This window comes from Phaseolus vulgaris, chromosome 9 (genome assembly GCF_000499845.2).
Source record: "Phaseolus vulgaris cultivar G19833 chromosome 9, P. vulgaris v2.0, whole genome shotgun sequence".
NCBI classification, from domain to species: domain Eukaryota; kingdom Viridiplantae; phylum Streptophyta; class Magnoliopsida; order Fabales; family Fabaceae; genus Phaseolus; species Phaseolus vulgaris.
This window is the reverse complement of record NC_023751.2, coordinates 10,267,039-10,281,629: the sequence shown is the minus strand read 5'-3', so window position 1 is coordinate 10,281,629 and position 14,591 is coordinate 10,267,039. Positions and strand designations below refer to the sequence as shown.

The 14,591-nt window shown below is 29.7% G+C and overlaps 1 protein-coding gene across 3 annotated transcripts; it reads right to left on the bottom strand.

Annotated features, from left to right (window-relative positions):
* Nucleotides 1-5,830: 5,830 nt before the first annotated feature.
* Nucleotides 5,831-10,821, bottom strand: LOC137821591 (putative zinc finger protein CONSTANS-LIKE 11). 3 transcript variants are annotated; one of them, XM_068626251.1, is made up of 4 exons: nucleotides 10,526-10,821; nucleotides 7,665-8,168; nucleotides 6,611-6,757; nucleotides 5,831-6,180 (listed from the first exon to the last, which is right to left on the bottom strand). In XM_068626251.1, the coding sequence occupies exons 1-4, from the start codon at nucleotides 10,628-10,630 to the stop codon at nucleotides 6,091-6,093; spliced, it is 846 nt and encodes a 281-aa protein (XP_068482352.1). In that variant the 5' UTR covers nucleotides 10,631-10,821; the 3' UTR covers nucleotides 5,831-6,090. The 3 variants fall into 3 exon arrangements, with proteins under 3 accessions (XP_068482352.1, XP_068482353.1, XP_068482354.1); XM_068626252.1 differs by having other exon boundaries at nucleotides 9,766-10,752; XM_068626253.1 differs by lacking the exon at nucleotides 10,526-10,821 and adding an exon at nucleotides 9,578-9,732.
* Between the last annotated feature and the right edge of the window lie 3,770 nt (nucleotides 10,822-14,591).

Here is a 14,591-nt window from a genome sequence, read left to right as displayed (position 1 = left end):
TTCTGGTGAGACACTGGGTAAGAAAAGTAGTTAAAATTCATAACTTAACTTCCAAAGCTTTTCCATTGCTCTGTTTTCTGTGTTGAGAGATGTTTTTCTTGTTATCCACTTCCAGAGGGGTATCATGGTGGTGACTCTCTTTCAGATTTTTCTTGTCTTTGGATCATTCCAAAAATGAATAATGAAGAATCATTTAAACTTTTCTCTCATTATTTCATTAATAAAACATAGGACACTTTTTTTATTATCATAGCATTAGTTTCATGTTTCCATTCACTTTTCCTTTGCCTTTCACGTTGTTCAGAAAAAAACATTACAGGGATGGTGATGTTGTTCTTTGAGATTATTATTTTTTTCAGTGGAATGGTTTTCACATTTAAAATTTCACTTCACATGAATATAAATCATTATGATATATAAAAATGGCTCAAATATGTTTGCTTTATCGTAAATATTTCTTAAAAATGAAAGAGTTATACGATATCTTTTTAAAAAGGTTAAGAATAATTATTTATCATATAAAAGGATTTAATGAGAGTAATATGGTAAAATTTATTTAAAATCTCGTTTTTAATTCAAGAAACTTGGATTCTCATGCTCTAACGATTTTTTTATAGTAAAATATTGTTTAATTCAAGAAACAAATTTATTTTATTCATAGTAAAATATTTTTTAAATCAAGAAACTTGTATTATCATAGTTCAATAAAAACAATTTTATGATAAATGTAACTAGAAACTTCCTGAAAAATATGTTTTTCTAAAACGTTATTTTCTGACACACAAATTAAATGTAAAAAATAAACCTTCTCAACTTCTTAATGCAAAATACGAATACTTATAGACTAAATTAACTAATAGTACAAAGTAATTTAAATTTAATTTTGATTTTATTTTTTGCACTGCGAATTTCGATAAGCGGAAATTAATGTGCTTTTGTCACCCAAAACCATTTTTTTTTCAAAATTTTGGCGTTTTGAAATCATATATGATTATTACTTCCAATTTTCCACGTGTTAATTGTGCTTTTGTTTATTGCGTAATGCTATTTTTATCTTCTTTTAACTATAGTACATGTATTTGCCTCACATAATGAGTACGTGATATCTCATAATCACGTTAAAGAATATTACGTAAATATTGAATTTCAATGATGAATTTTTAATCACAATATATAATCTTAAAGTTGAAAATGTAAACATAATATTTTATAATAGTAGACATGGGAGTATTTTAAAACTAAAATAATACACGAAAAATCCATATAAACTCTTAATAATTAATAATCTCGTTGTATTTGTCTTGTTTAGTTTTAAAACTTTATTGCATATAATTTTGTATTAGTGCTTTAATTTATTGACGGGATTGTGTTATGGAATAATTCGATTTAATTAAGTTAAAAATAGTGATGTTTTTATTGTTTAATCTGTGGCATATATGTTTGTTGTTATATATCCAACAAAGCTTACGATTTCAACGCTTGACTTGAGTTTATGATGAAAATATCACATATTGGAACCCTTCAGATTAAGATTAAAGTTATGTCATAAGAATAACTTAAGTGGTTAAAAGTGATTGAATTTGTTTGTTGTAAGTAATTAGGGTAGTTAGGTCTAAGGATTAAAAATTAGTTTACTTAATATATTACTTTTCATAAAGGATTTTTTTTATAAAAAAAATCTATTTGGGTACGGATTAATCCTATTAATGAATTTAGAAAAATCTCTATTAAGAAAAAAAAAGTAGTATAATATGTTTAATCACGTGAATAATAAAAAAAATGAATTCTAACCTAGATTTCCAATAAAACATTTAATCTTTTAATAGTCTCTCTTAATGAGTTACTTAATAGATCAATTTTACCTTAAAATCCCATCCAAATATTTTCAAGTTAATTAAAGATAATGGTTGAATATTTAACTACTATATATTGAAATAAAAAATAACATCATAATTATTAATTGATATTTCTGTGCAACAAATATCTTCATATACTGAATTTTATATGAGATATATTACAAAAATCATTAAATATAAATAATTTTAAAAACAAAAATAATTAATTACTATATTAACTAAATTAGATAATATTTTTTAGACTAAAAAATTTATTGATATCTAAATTAATTTTTATTATTAATAAAATTTACTACTTTTTAAATCAATATATAACTAACTACTAATACTTTAGTTATCAACTCTATAATTTAAAATAGTTGATAGCTATTAAATATAAATCTAGAAACTAATTTATAAATTTTATTAATAATAAAAATTATTTTAAATACTATTTAATTTAATTAATATAAGAAATAATTATTTTTTATCTTTAAAATTAATTTTATGTAATAATTTGTTGTGTTTGTGAAATTTATATTTTGTTTGAATTTGATAATATAGATTTCTGGACACGAGAAACGAAAGAAAATTTGAAGTAAGATGATTTGGAATTTGGGTAATATGATAAATAACTAAAATGTTTTTAGTTAAATTTAGATATGATTTTATATGAATTAAAATTGAGATATTTTTAATACGAACTAATTGTTTAATAAAATTACAAATAGGAATAAGTTTTTTTTTTAAATAAAATTGATATTATTTATATAATTAATTTATAATGAAAATATATTATTTTATTTTTTATTCAAAAAGTATGTAACTATATTAATGAAAAACATAAGTTTGAATCATATATTTAACCTTAGTTAGTATATTTTTAATTTTTTTAAGAATATTAAGAAATTTATAAATCTTTAATGTAGGGTTCTTCATGGGTATAGTTGGATATTTGGGGTAAAAGTTTGTAAATGACTTGAGTATCTGACAATCCATATAGGTTTAGATTTGATTTTGTTTTTATAAATTTTTAATACAGTTTTTTCATGCTCATTCTACATACCATATGAGACTTAAATAAGTTTTACTCATAAATTTCACAACCTACTCGCAATTTGTTTCACCAAATCTAATTTAACCCAAATTTAATTTAATATTTTTTTTACCTTATTTAAACGACTGAATAAATTGTTATTATATAAATTAGTGAAAACAAATATATTGTCGTATACGTGTATTCATAATTTTATTAGATTAAAATATATATAATTTTATTATTTTAATGAATAATTAATTAAAAATAATATAATTTAAATATATATATATATATATATTGTAAAAATAGTACTAAAAGAATTATATAAGCGTTATTTTAAATAAAGAGTTATTTAGTTATTTTGAAATAAAGAAAATTTATTTAATTGTTTTTTATTAAATAAATAAATTTATTTTTTGGTTTATTAAATGGTAAAATTATTTAATCAAAAGATGACATTAAATATTTTTTTTATATATGGTATAAATCTTATAAATCTCATTATATTTTTGTGGATGCAAATTTAAATAAGATAGATCCATCTACATATCTAGGAAGGGTGTAAAATATATTATATCTTGATTTTTCAAGTCATTCCTTCTTTATATTGAAAGTGATACATAATTGGTGGGGTTCACCAAACTTTTCAAACACTTTGGCAAACTTTACCTTCAAATCACAGAACTTTACTTCCAAATAACTTTCTTTCTCTTAATACAAACACTCACTTTCTACTCAAATAATTGGCTTCAATTCTCCATAGAAGGGCTCATACACTCTTTCTTGGCTGAAATTTCGTGTCTACTAATTGTAACAACAAAACAACACTACAAATAAATAAAAAATAAATAAAGAGTTTTATATGTTTACAATCGTAATTATGTATCATATTACAACTAAAAAATAACAAATTTTTACTAAAATAAGTGTAAATCTCATCTTATAAGTCGATTTTATAAGATTGAATCTTATATATGGTATCAAACTCATTTAGAGTTTATCCTATCGAGAGTTTGTTGAGTTTATCAAATCACCACTATCAGACTGTTCTTGGATTATATAGTCTCATGCACGAATTGACAGTCTTGACGTGAATAAGGTGTGTTGAAAATCACACATCGACTAAAAATAAAGATATGTTTGCTATCGAACTGCTATCAAATCACTCATTATATAATCTCACGTATAAGTTATAGCTTCAACATGAAATAATATTCTTAATGATTAAAATATTATATAATATATAAATGAGTGATAATTTTATAAAGTTGGTAAGAGGAAAACCTTGTTCTAAAAACTAGGCTGCAGCATGGGCATCACATTCGCACCAGATGTTTTTATGACAGTGTTTGTACTGAAACTATAGACTATTTTGGAAGTTGATTTGAATGGCCTCTATTCTTGTCCTAGTACTGAGTAATAGAATTGAAGTGTATTATTTTCATAAAAAGAAATTAAAAAACAAGTACAGTGACATTGCATAAACATGTATATGCAATGATCCACCTGTCCACATCAACATACTCTATCTTCCTTTTAGCCCACAATATGCAAAGGTGATTCACTTTTCACGTGTCACACAATTATTACATTTATGTTTTAAATTTTCAAAAACAACATTGTTTTGTCCTACAATGTTCCTGCAATCAAGTTTTGTTCCTCTACTGGCCATCTCACATATTTCAAAAATGAATTTGCAATTTCATACCTACAAGAAATGTTGATAGGATCATGTTCATAGCACCTTCATTCTAATATGTCACTACTATTTAATAATTAATACAATAAAGTAAGATGTGACAAATATGATTTAAGTTAAATTACTTAAATATCTTATTATTATTTAAATAATAATGTTATTTATATCCTCAATTGGAGGAGGAAATCAATTATATTTGATGGGTTAAATATCAAGCTTCTCTCTATTCTATTTTATTTTAATTAATTCACACAAAGGAGTTTTTCACTTTATTTAGAGCACAACTATAAATGTTCTAAATTGTTGTATATAATGAATTGAAGGCACTGAGAAAAGGATGTTATTCTTAAAAATCGACAATTATCAAGATAATACAATATTAGCCTATTTTGATTTAAGAAAATCGTTCAAATATTTGAATGACATTCAATTCAACCAAGATTTCTGTGATGAAGTTTAGTAGTATATGAATAAAGTAAAGAATATAATCGAATATGAATCAGTTTTAAAAACAAACACAATATTATTTATTAATCTAACAAACAAAATAAATAATCATAATAATTGCAATGTTTTTTTCTATTATTTTAAGTTGATTGCCCATACTTTAAAAAGATTATTATTATTTTTACTCTTGGTAATATCTTATTTTCACTCTAATTTATTTTTCTTTTTTCATTCTCTTACTTTTATCATCTTATAATTAAGCTATATTCTATTTCACTATCCAATTAGACTTATATAGTTTTCCCACTTTATTATGAATTTGTTTTTTTAACTTAAAAATATTTACTTGAATAATATTTGTGGATGGTAAAAAAAAACATGATTTCAACAATCTAAAAAGGTAACAAGCAACTGAATGGTTATTCCTGTAATAGAAAATTCTTGTTTGTTTCCCCTTTCAAGGATGAGAATGTAAGGATTGGATGAAAAAGAATGGATTTATTCCCAGCAGAGCAGAAAAATGGCCTGATTCCCACCACTGCGCACTTCATCTCAACAACAAAATGAAAAGTTCTGCAACTTGCAATCCCCCAACTTCTTTTTAACCATACATTCTCATCTTCTAGTCTAGTTATAATTATTTTTTATTTCTCTTTTATAGAATTGTTTGTAAATAATTTCTCCCTATACGCTGTAAATCATGCATGAGTTCAGTTGACACCACTAATTGATGAACAATCGTCAAAAAATGAAAATTTTAGAGAAGGAAATTATTAATGTTACCTTGTAATTTCATGATATATATGAACATAGTACAACATTTTTTTTTATTTCCATTATTCAACAAACCTATTTACATATGTGGAAGGTTATTGGCGTCTGTAGAGACGATGATACAATAGATAAGAGATGAACTACCCTAAGAAGTTTGGGGTCTGGTTTATTCAGCAAATATCTGCTCAAACATACAGAGACTCCGCATAAGTTCTAATCACATAATTACTGCTGAGTTTGATCAGATATAGCTACTTGATTCTACCTTCTTCCTACTATATCAGTTACTAAGTCATTCATTCCCTCTTGCTCTCACATTCTTCAGTTCTTGCAAATCTTCCACGGATTCTTGGTTGACTGTCAGCAAGAGCCTTCCTGCATGCATACTGGAAAAACAAATATATCATGGGCTCAGTTCAAAATCTGTTTTGGTTGAAAATAACATCAAAGAAACTTGGTTGCCAAAGAAAACCACTGTTGATGTCATACTTAACAACTTAATAGCATTCCAAGGATTATCAGCATGTTTGAGATGTGATTTTTCATGCTAATTGAGAAGCAGCTAGTTATAGCTTCTACCAAGGATTTCCAAACACATAAAGTACAAAGATTGCAAAAAAACAATAACACGGTTCAAAGCTTCAACAGTTGAGGTAATGAACTAATGATGATGAACATTTATAAAAAAAACCACTCATCCATGAGATATATATACATTGAATTGAATAAAACAAATTCTAGAAAACCTGATAACAGAATGGTGAACTATTCATGTGAAACTATCACATGGTAGAGGAATGGTAAGCCTATAATTACCTTGATTTTCCTCCCAAAGTTCCTCTTTGTCCTCTTATTCCTGTACCTGGAGAGCTTTTGGAAGCGTTCCTCACTGGTGCAGTTGCTGATGAGAAAGGGCTTCTCAAGGGGTGACTGGACAATGTTCATGCTTCCGCTACCAAGAGTCTGTCACAATAGTTGAGTAAATCACTAGATTTTGGTGAGTTTATTCACGCAAACAAGAGGAATAAATAAATTTAAAACAGAAATTGTTTGTGGTTCAGCACAAGGAAGCATAATTTGCTGGATACAGTAACCCATTTTGGGTGTTTGGAAAGACATGAGTTTAGATAAGGACAAATTAAGTGCAGATATTTAATTACACTGCAGGTTCATCAAGGGAGCAGCACTTACAGAATATCAAGAAGTAAGTTAATCATATGGATAACATGATGCATGGCAAAAGGAACCACAAGAACTTTGGTGTATTTTTGTAACAGATTTTTAATTTCTGATCACAGAAGCAGATTATGAATTTTTTTTAGACATCTGATAGATTCCAGCAAAACCAATATTTAAAATATATTAGGTATGTACGAAAATATTGTCAAATTTATTTCTAATTAAAGCAATCAGATTGAGATCATGTCATCATCAGTCCCTTCTTTTTTTATTTCCATACTACAATCTTTAGACTTAACAGAGGATCAGTTGATACTTGGTAGAGGTGAACTCTTCTTCTTGATTGAGTTCAAAAGGTAGTTTAAGCCTCTCACTATTGAGCTGGACAAGATTCTGACAGGAGTCCAAGAATTATTGTAAGTTTCATTCCTTGATAAGATAGTTATCATGGCTATCAAATTTTAAGCTATTACTCTAAACATGTCAAGAAAAGATGCAGAATTCTGAAAACATCAACACTTCTAATTGAAGACAGAGTTGCTCCCACAGCTGGAGTGTAGTAAAAACGAAGGCATGGCCATAATCATACCTCCTTAAGCTGCTACCTTTAGGCACTGCTAAATTTAATGGTGATTTAATTAAATTTATAAAAAAAATGACAGAATGTATATACAGAGAGGTTAAGTTAAACCTGTATATCTCCTTCACTAAATGATCTCCGCATTCCATAAACTGCATTGAAATCCATTGCAGGGATATCAATGAAAGAAGGCTTCATTGCAGCTCCACGAATCCAGTCCATTGAGCTTAAACTTCCTGAGCTGACACTCTTTCCTGACTGCATGTCAGGAAGTGGCTTGTTTTCTTGAATTGAGTTTTCATCAATGTTCAGAAGAGGAACCTTGATTTCCAGAATCTCAGAGAGTGGTGACTCTATTGCTGCCTTTTCTAAGAGATCCTTCTTGCATTCATAGAATACCTCACTCAGAAATTGATCATTTTGAAGAATATCAATATCAGTGGATTTTAGTCCCTGAGAGGAGACATCTTCCCCACAAGATATCATTGAGATGGCAGCTGTCATGGGATCCAGGTCCATGATTGGCTCTTCAATAATAGGCTCAGGAGCTTTGAACAGATCTCCCTCTGCTGCCAAATCATACTCTGACATGGCAGAAGATTGAACAAGGTCATCCTGCATCAAAGACGTAATACAATAAAGATATAGAAAGTAATTAGCAGACGTAATACAGCTATAGAAATGAAATTAACTTTACTTGTAAAAATCAATAAAGATAAAAATAAAGAATGTGCAAACCAGAATGCAATAACACTAGTAAGCGAATGGAGAATATAGCTTTAGAACTAAAAAACATACCACATACTATTTAACTATTACAGACAAATATGAAAGTATTGTACCAAAAGCAATAACTGTAATGCAACAAAAAAAAGAGGAAAGGACACATCACAATATGTCAATTCCAGACACGGTATGGGTTAAACGATTCACACCTCCCTCTCCCATACCCTGCACCCTCAAAAAGATGTGTTGTGTCATCAACACATTCAATGTTTAGTCATAATCTATATCCAGTAGTCAATTGTTGTGAGCATGTGATGCTTGTTTTCCAACTGGTTATCATGTTTAACTTGCTAATGCCGAGAAGTTGCCCAAAGATGATTTCCTGACCTATCAATGATGCCAAAAGTTTCATGATGATATTTGCATGATTCCATCAAGTAAAGTGATTCTTAAAGCAACTGACCACATTATAAATTTCTTAGAATGGCAAAAGATTCCAATTGCATATCATGGTCATCCAACCAAAGCATGATTTATGGATGGGATTATCCTCAACTTTTTTAGAAAGAGAGAAACAGTAAAAAAGAGAGAGAATCAATCTGAGACAGTGAGGTGACAGAAAAAGCTATATGTCAGCAAGAGAGTCGGGCAAGGGTTTCAAAGAGTTTCAAGCACAGTCTAAGAAATATGTAAGATCCTCCAGTTTAGGAAATTGATTCAAGTACTTCTTATATCAGAATAGTACATATTGTAGGTTAAACGATGAAGGAATAAAAAAGACAAGGATTTTCTTAGGCTTCTTCTTTTAATTTCAACACAAATCAAATTCCACACACAGTGGCAAACACCATATTCCTACTGCAAAGCAGAAGCCTTGCTGTAAACAATAGCCGCCAATACATATTCAGCCGAACCTTCACAAACAAAGAATGGCTGCTTAGAATCAGGTTATCAAATCGGAATTCAATGGATGGTTTCGGATTCCAAGCCATGCACCAACACAAAACCTGGCTTTGAAAGAAAATCCAGGTTTTAACAGCTGAAACAGTGAAACTAGAACCACCCAGTGTCCAGAATACACTTGATTATAACTCAGCTAGAGACTATGATGGATCACTATTTTCATCCTCGTGAATTATTGAAATCAGTATATATAAAGGAAGCCAGTTAAAAGCAAATAATTGAAGAACAGATAAAAATTCACACATAAAAAAATCCAGAGCAGCAATGGTTCCAATCCTATCTATGTCAATTACTTAAGGTTATGCTGAAAGCAATATCACTATAAATCCTTATACCGTAGTGGACGGCCTTCGTTTGACAAAACCAGAAGGTGGATTAGTCAAGGTGCACCTTCCCTGATTACAAGGCACTATCACCCGAACTTTGTTCGAAATTTTAGTGCCAAAACAGCAAACCACACCACACGAAAACAACCTAATTTTACCATTTATTTAAATGTAACAGGAGCAGAAACAGAAATAACCTTTCTAGAACTACATGTAGTGCTCGACAAATACCATGAGGAAATGATTAAGTTGAGCATTAACAAACTCCGTTCCTTTACCCTTTTTCCTTACTATAAAGAAGTAAAGCGAATAAAAGTCCTTTTTCTCTCTTTAATCTCCCTCCTCAGTGCGGCGCAAAAGGACAAACTCCACTGAGAGTTAACACTACAAACTTGTAACAGTAGGAAGAAAGATTATACAAGACGGAACTATAACAAAGAAAATACTTCCCTTTTATACCCATATTTCTCTCTCCTTTTCTCATGCTTTTTCAGATCCAGCGTATGAATCCAACTACAGTTGTTTCCACTTGTGGTAGTAATAAGAGAAAACGTTCATAAAGAAGAGAACGAGCAAAACTCAAATGAATAAGCATATATTAAGTTAAAAAATATTTGGTTATCAGCTTTCCTTCTTCAGCTTGATATTACCCATCAAGGAAGAAACCGCAAATCATATACTAAAAGAGGAAGAAGCTTCGCAAAAAATCTCAAATGTTAAACATTTACGTGAAAATTTAGACACTAACATAAATTGAGTTTAATTCTCTAATAAAAAGTTGCCCATTTTCTGATACCCCATTTACTCCAAAGAAACAAATAGGAAGAAGTATCAGGGAAAAGAAAGTTTAAATTTATTGCATAAGTGGAAAAAAGAAGAAAAAAAATCGAACAAATGCAGACAAACAGAGCAAAGACAGGGGAATGAGCAGAGCCCAAGATGGGAATAGAAAGATACCATTAGAGCATTGTACTTCTGGGTTTTGCAGTACTCCTCAAGCTGGTAAAGCTCTTGAGAGAGGTTGTGCAAATATGGGAAGAGAAGACCGGTTTCAGCATACATTTTTCCAGAACTGAACCTAGTTCAGATGAGAGGTAGATAGAAATATGTTCTAGTGGAAACAGGGTAAAAGCAGAGGAAGAGAAACTGAAACAGAGTGGGTTGAGGTTTTGAGATTTATTTATTTGGGACAAAGAAGGAAAGAGAATGAGTATTTATATGAAGAAAAAATGGGAAGTAAATAGGGCAATAATGATAGTACAGTTGCAGGACTTTGGAAATATATGATGTGAGAAGAAAGTATTAAAATAAGGACAAAGTAAGAAAAGGACAGAACCATTTTATATTACAGTGTCTCCAATCATGTTTCTTGTCATGCCCTTTTTAACGAAAAAATGAAAAAAGGTTATTGTTTTTAATGAGTATATTAAATAATGTGTGGCATCATATTTGCGAATCCCAGAGGCAGATGAATTGCACCAAGCCAATGGCAGTGGAGTGTGGAGATAATAATGGTGATGGTGGAGGAGAAGAGGGCACCAACTTCACCCCCTCTGTAACACTTCCCAATATCCTAATAATGCTGTCAAATAATCTTCACCATGTCAGAGACACAAAACAAAACTATTTTACTCACATAAATCATCAATTCTTTTTAAATACTATAATCAACAAAATAATTCAATTTTAGTATTTCTGATATGCTTCAAAAAATTTAATATTTTTCTAATCCACCCATATTCAGCATATGAAACAGTAAAGAATAAGTGAGTAGTATATAAGTTAAAGATTTATTGGTGAAAGACAAAACAAAGAAAAGAAAGTAGACAAATAATACAACAACTCTCTTAGAACAAATAACAAAAAATAGTATCTTTATCTTCAAAAGCAAATGAAACTTTTGACAACACATAACATCAATAAGTGACTCATTTTTTGGTTGTAAATTAAAAAATTCCACTTCTTATACACTTATAACTATATATAATGAGAATTTTTTTATGTACTTTCTAATATACCTTTCAATATACATACAAAAAGTATATTTTCTTTTCTTTTAAATAATAGAATTTCTTTCCCATTCCTCACTTTTCATTTGCTTTGTTTGTGTAACCTTTAAATCTTTTAGTATCCCAAACTTCATTTGATTTGTTTTTCTCTAACAGATGATTAAACTTTTTATCTCAAAACTAAGATGCTAAGAAAATGGTTTGAGTCTGAGTTATTATTGGTCTGTATACACTTTCACAATTAAAGGGTCACTCGCTAATCACAACTCTGAAGAATGGAAAACCATTAAGTGCATCGTTCATGTCACATCCACTGTTGTAGAGGCAAATTTTGTAACAAAGATTACTTGTTTTCTAGAATTTTTCTGTCATCAAACACTCTTTTTGGCATCATTTAAGAGTTATTGAATGGAATAGTGTGATGGGACTCCTCATCCACCCGTATTAAGGCGTATATTCCAATTTGAGTACTTTTTTTATAGTACTGTTTTTTTTTTTAAGAAAAACTTTTCTTGTTAGTGTACTATAAAACTAACACTGATCAGAAAAATTATCTACGCCTCATATTTTCAATGTTACAAAGTGATGTTTAAACTTATAAAAAATTGTAATTGGCCTTTTCCATCATATATGTAAGATTATATAAAATAAATAAAAAAGTCAACTTTCTTATAAATTATCTACCTCCCTTCTAGTTAAAATGTTGACATTACAATGAACTTGGTTATTTTATGATACACTTAATTTTGCGTCAAACATACCACTCTTTGACTATGATCGTAAACTACTATATTAGTTTGTTTCAAACTCAATGTCAACCAAACTTCACACTTTCTTCTACAACCATATATTCAACTTTTTTCAGTACATAATTGTTCCTACTAGGGAGATTGGATTCACCTCTTTCCTTCGGTCGGGCAGATTGCTGGGTGATAAACTGTGGTTCCTCTCGTCCCCTTGCTTCTTCTTTGGCACTCGGTCTCGAGTGAACACCGGGTGGTGGGGGTACCTGCGAAGGCACTCCGACGCTCAAGTCAGTAAAGCGGGTGGTCAGCTCTTAGGTAGATGAACAGTAATAAATGAAATACCTTATTCATTGGGATGCGCGCTATTTATATTATTCTAATGGGCCTATCTTGTTGGACCCGTTTATCGAGGTGGATATCGTTTAGGGTTGCATTACCTAATTCTTAATGATGGATTAATTTCGCTGACCTTGGTTTGAGCGTTAACGGTAATAAGGGTTGGTCGTCGGCCAGATCCTCAGGTATGAGTCGGCCATCGGCCAGATTTCCCTGGTCTCGGTCGTCTCGGTCAAGCCTTCTAAGGTCTCGGCCAGGTGGGTCGTCGGCCTCGTCGTTCGGCCAAGTCTCTTTGATTTCGGCCGGCTCTCTTAGTCTCGGTCAGGTTGACTAGGTCTCGGCCTCGCTCATTCTGATAGAATAATAATATAGTATATTGTAAAATTGCTTTTCAACTCATTATATTAACCGAAGCATGATGTTAGAATTTTTTTATCAATATCTTTTGTTATTACAAAGAATAAATAAGAGTTAACTCTAAGAAGTTACTTTTTATCTTCTACTCTACAGTTTCTCTTATCTTTTATTTGTTTTCTTTTGTCGATTTTTTATTTATTTTGGAGAATGTGACCGTAACAAAGGTAATATGATGTTTAAATAAGTAAAAATCTTAAATAAATTATTAAAGATGTTAAATCAATCTTTTGCCTGTTTCATGCATGTTTATTTATACTTATTTATTATGGATTCTAATTGACGTGGATTTTATTTAAGTTCAATTCTCCTGTTAACTAGCGATTTTATCTTGTTTAAGAATATAAGTTTTAATTAAAAGTGATAATTAGATTATTAAGGTGAAATATAAGATTATAATTTACTATCTTTTTAGATTGAGAGACTGAGATCACTTGTTTGTAGGTTAATTTAGTTCAAAGTTCGCGTAGTGACCAAGAGATCGAGATACTGACTCATACATTTTTAACATAACCAAACATAATATAATTAATAAAATTATCATTATTAGTATCGACAAAAAGGCATGTTGGTCGCATTTCTAGATATTTTTAGATATAATTTTGAATTATTAATTAAAATTTTATGAAAAATAATATTTGTAAATATATTTTAATTTATATTTTTGATGTAATTTTTATTTTATAAAAACTTTCATGATATTTATAAAAAAAAACTGTTGGAAAAATATAAATTGATGATGAATGAAATACTGGAAAAAAATTAAGTGAGACGATTGTTAAAAAGTTAATAACTATATGCATGATACATAAACAATAGTTCTATTTAAAGATAATTTTAGAAAAAAAAAATTGTATATACTGAATACAAAAATAATATTATAAATAAATAACTTGTATTAGTATTTGTCTCAATGAACACGTTTTGCGTATTTATCCATAACAATGTATTTTGTCAAATGTCTCATAGAATTGGATGTTTCCTTACACATGGCATTCTAGTTTTCAGTTTGCGTTGATTGGTCTTCGAGTCTTCGATTTTTGGGTTTTTGATTTTGGTAGGAGTACTTGTGATTATACTTTAATGTTCAAGTTAGTTCTTAGTCTGAGTAAAGAATATATATTGAAAAAAAAATTATTATCTTTCATCTTTGTTGTTCACCTATCACCCTCCTCACGCTGAGACTGCCAACTCGTGTGTGGGACTATATATTATGGGTGGTCCGATAGCGGCCCGATAGCGAGTGGCACGATAGGCCCAACAAATACTCACTAGGATAGGCTCGAAATGGCTCTGATACCATATTACGAAGTGGACTTTAAGCCTAACTCAACCCCATAAAACCGGCTCATAGGGTTGAGGTTTGCACCCACTTATATACAATGAAAGGCTCTAATCTCTAGTCGATGTGGGATCTCCAACACCTATCTTGTACGGATAATTAGACTAGGCTTAGGTTGACCCAGGTATTGTTAATCATAATTTGCAAGTAGTTTTATCGTGCGAATCTTGTTAATT

Coding starts and splice junctions, on each gene's coding strand:
- LOC137821591 (XM_068626251.1), bottom strand. CDS start 10,630: ATGTATGCTGAAACCGGTCTTCTCTTCCCATATTTGCACAACCTCTCT. Junction 6,758..7,664: donor TTAGTGAAGGAGATATACAG/GTTTAACTTAAC, acceptor CTATTGTGACAG/ACTCTTGGTAGCGGAAGCAT. Junction 6,181..6,610: donor ACTTTGGGAGGAAAATCAAG/GTAATTATAGGC, acceptor TTGTTTTTCCAG/TATGCATGCAGGAAGGCTCT.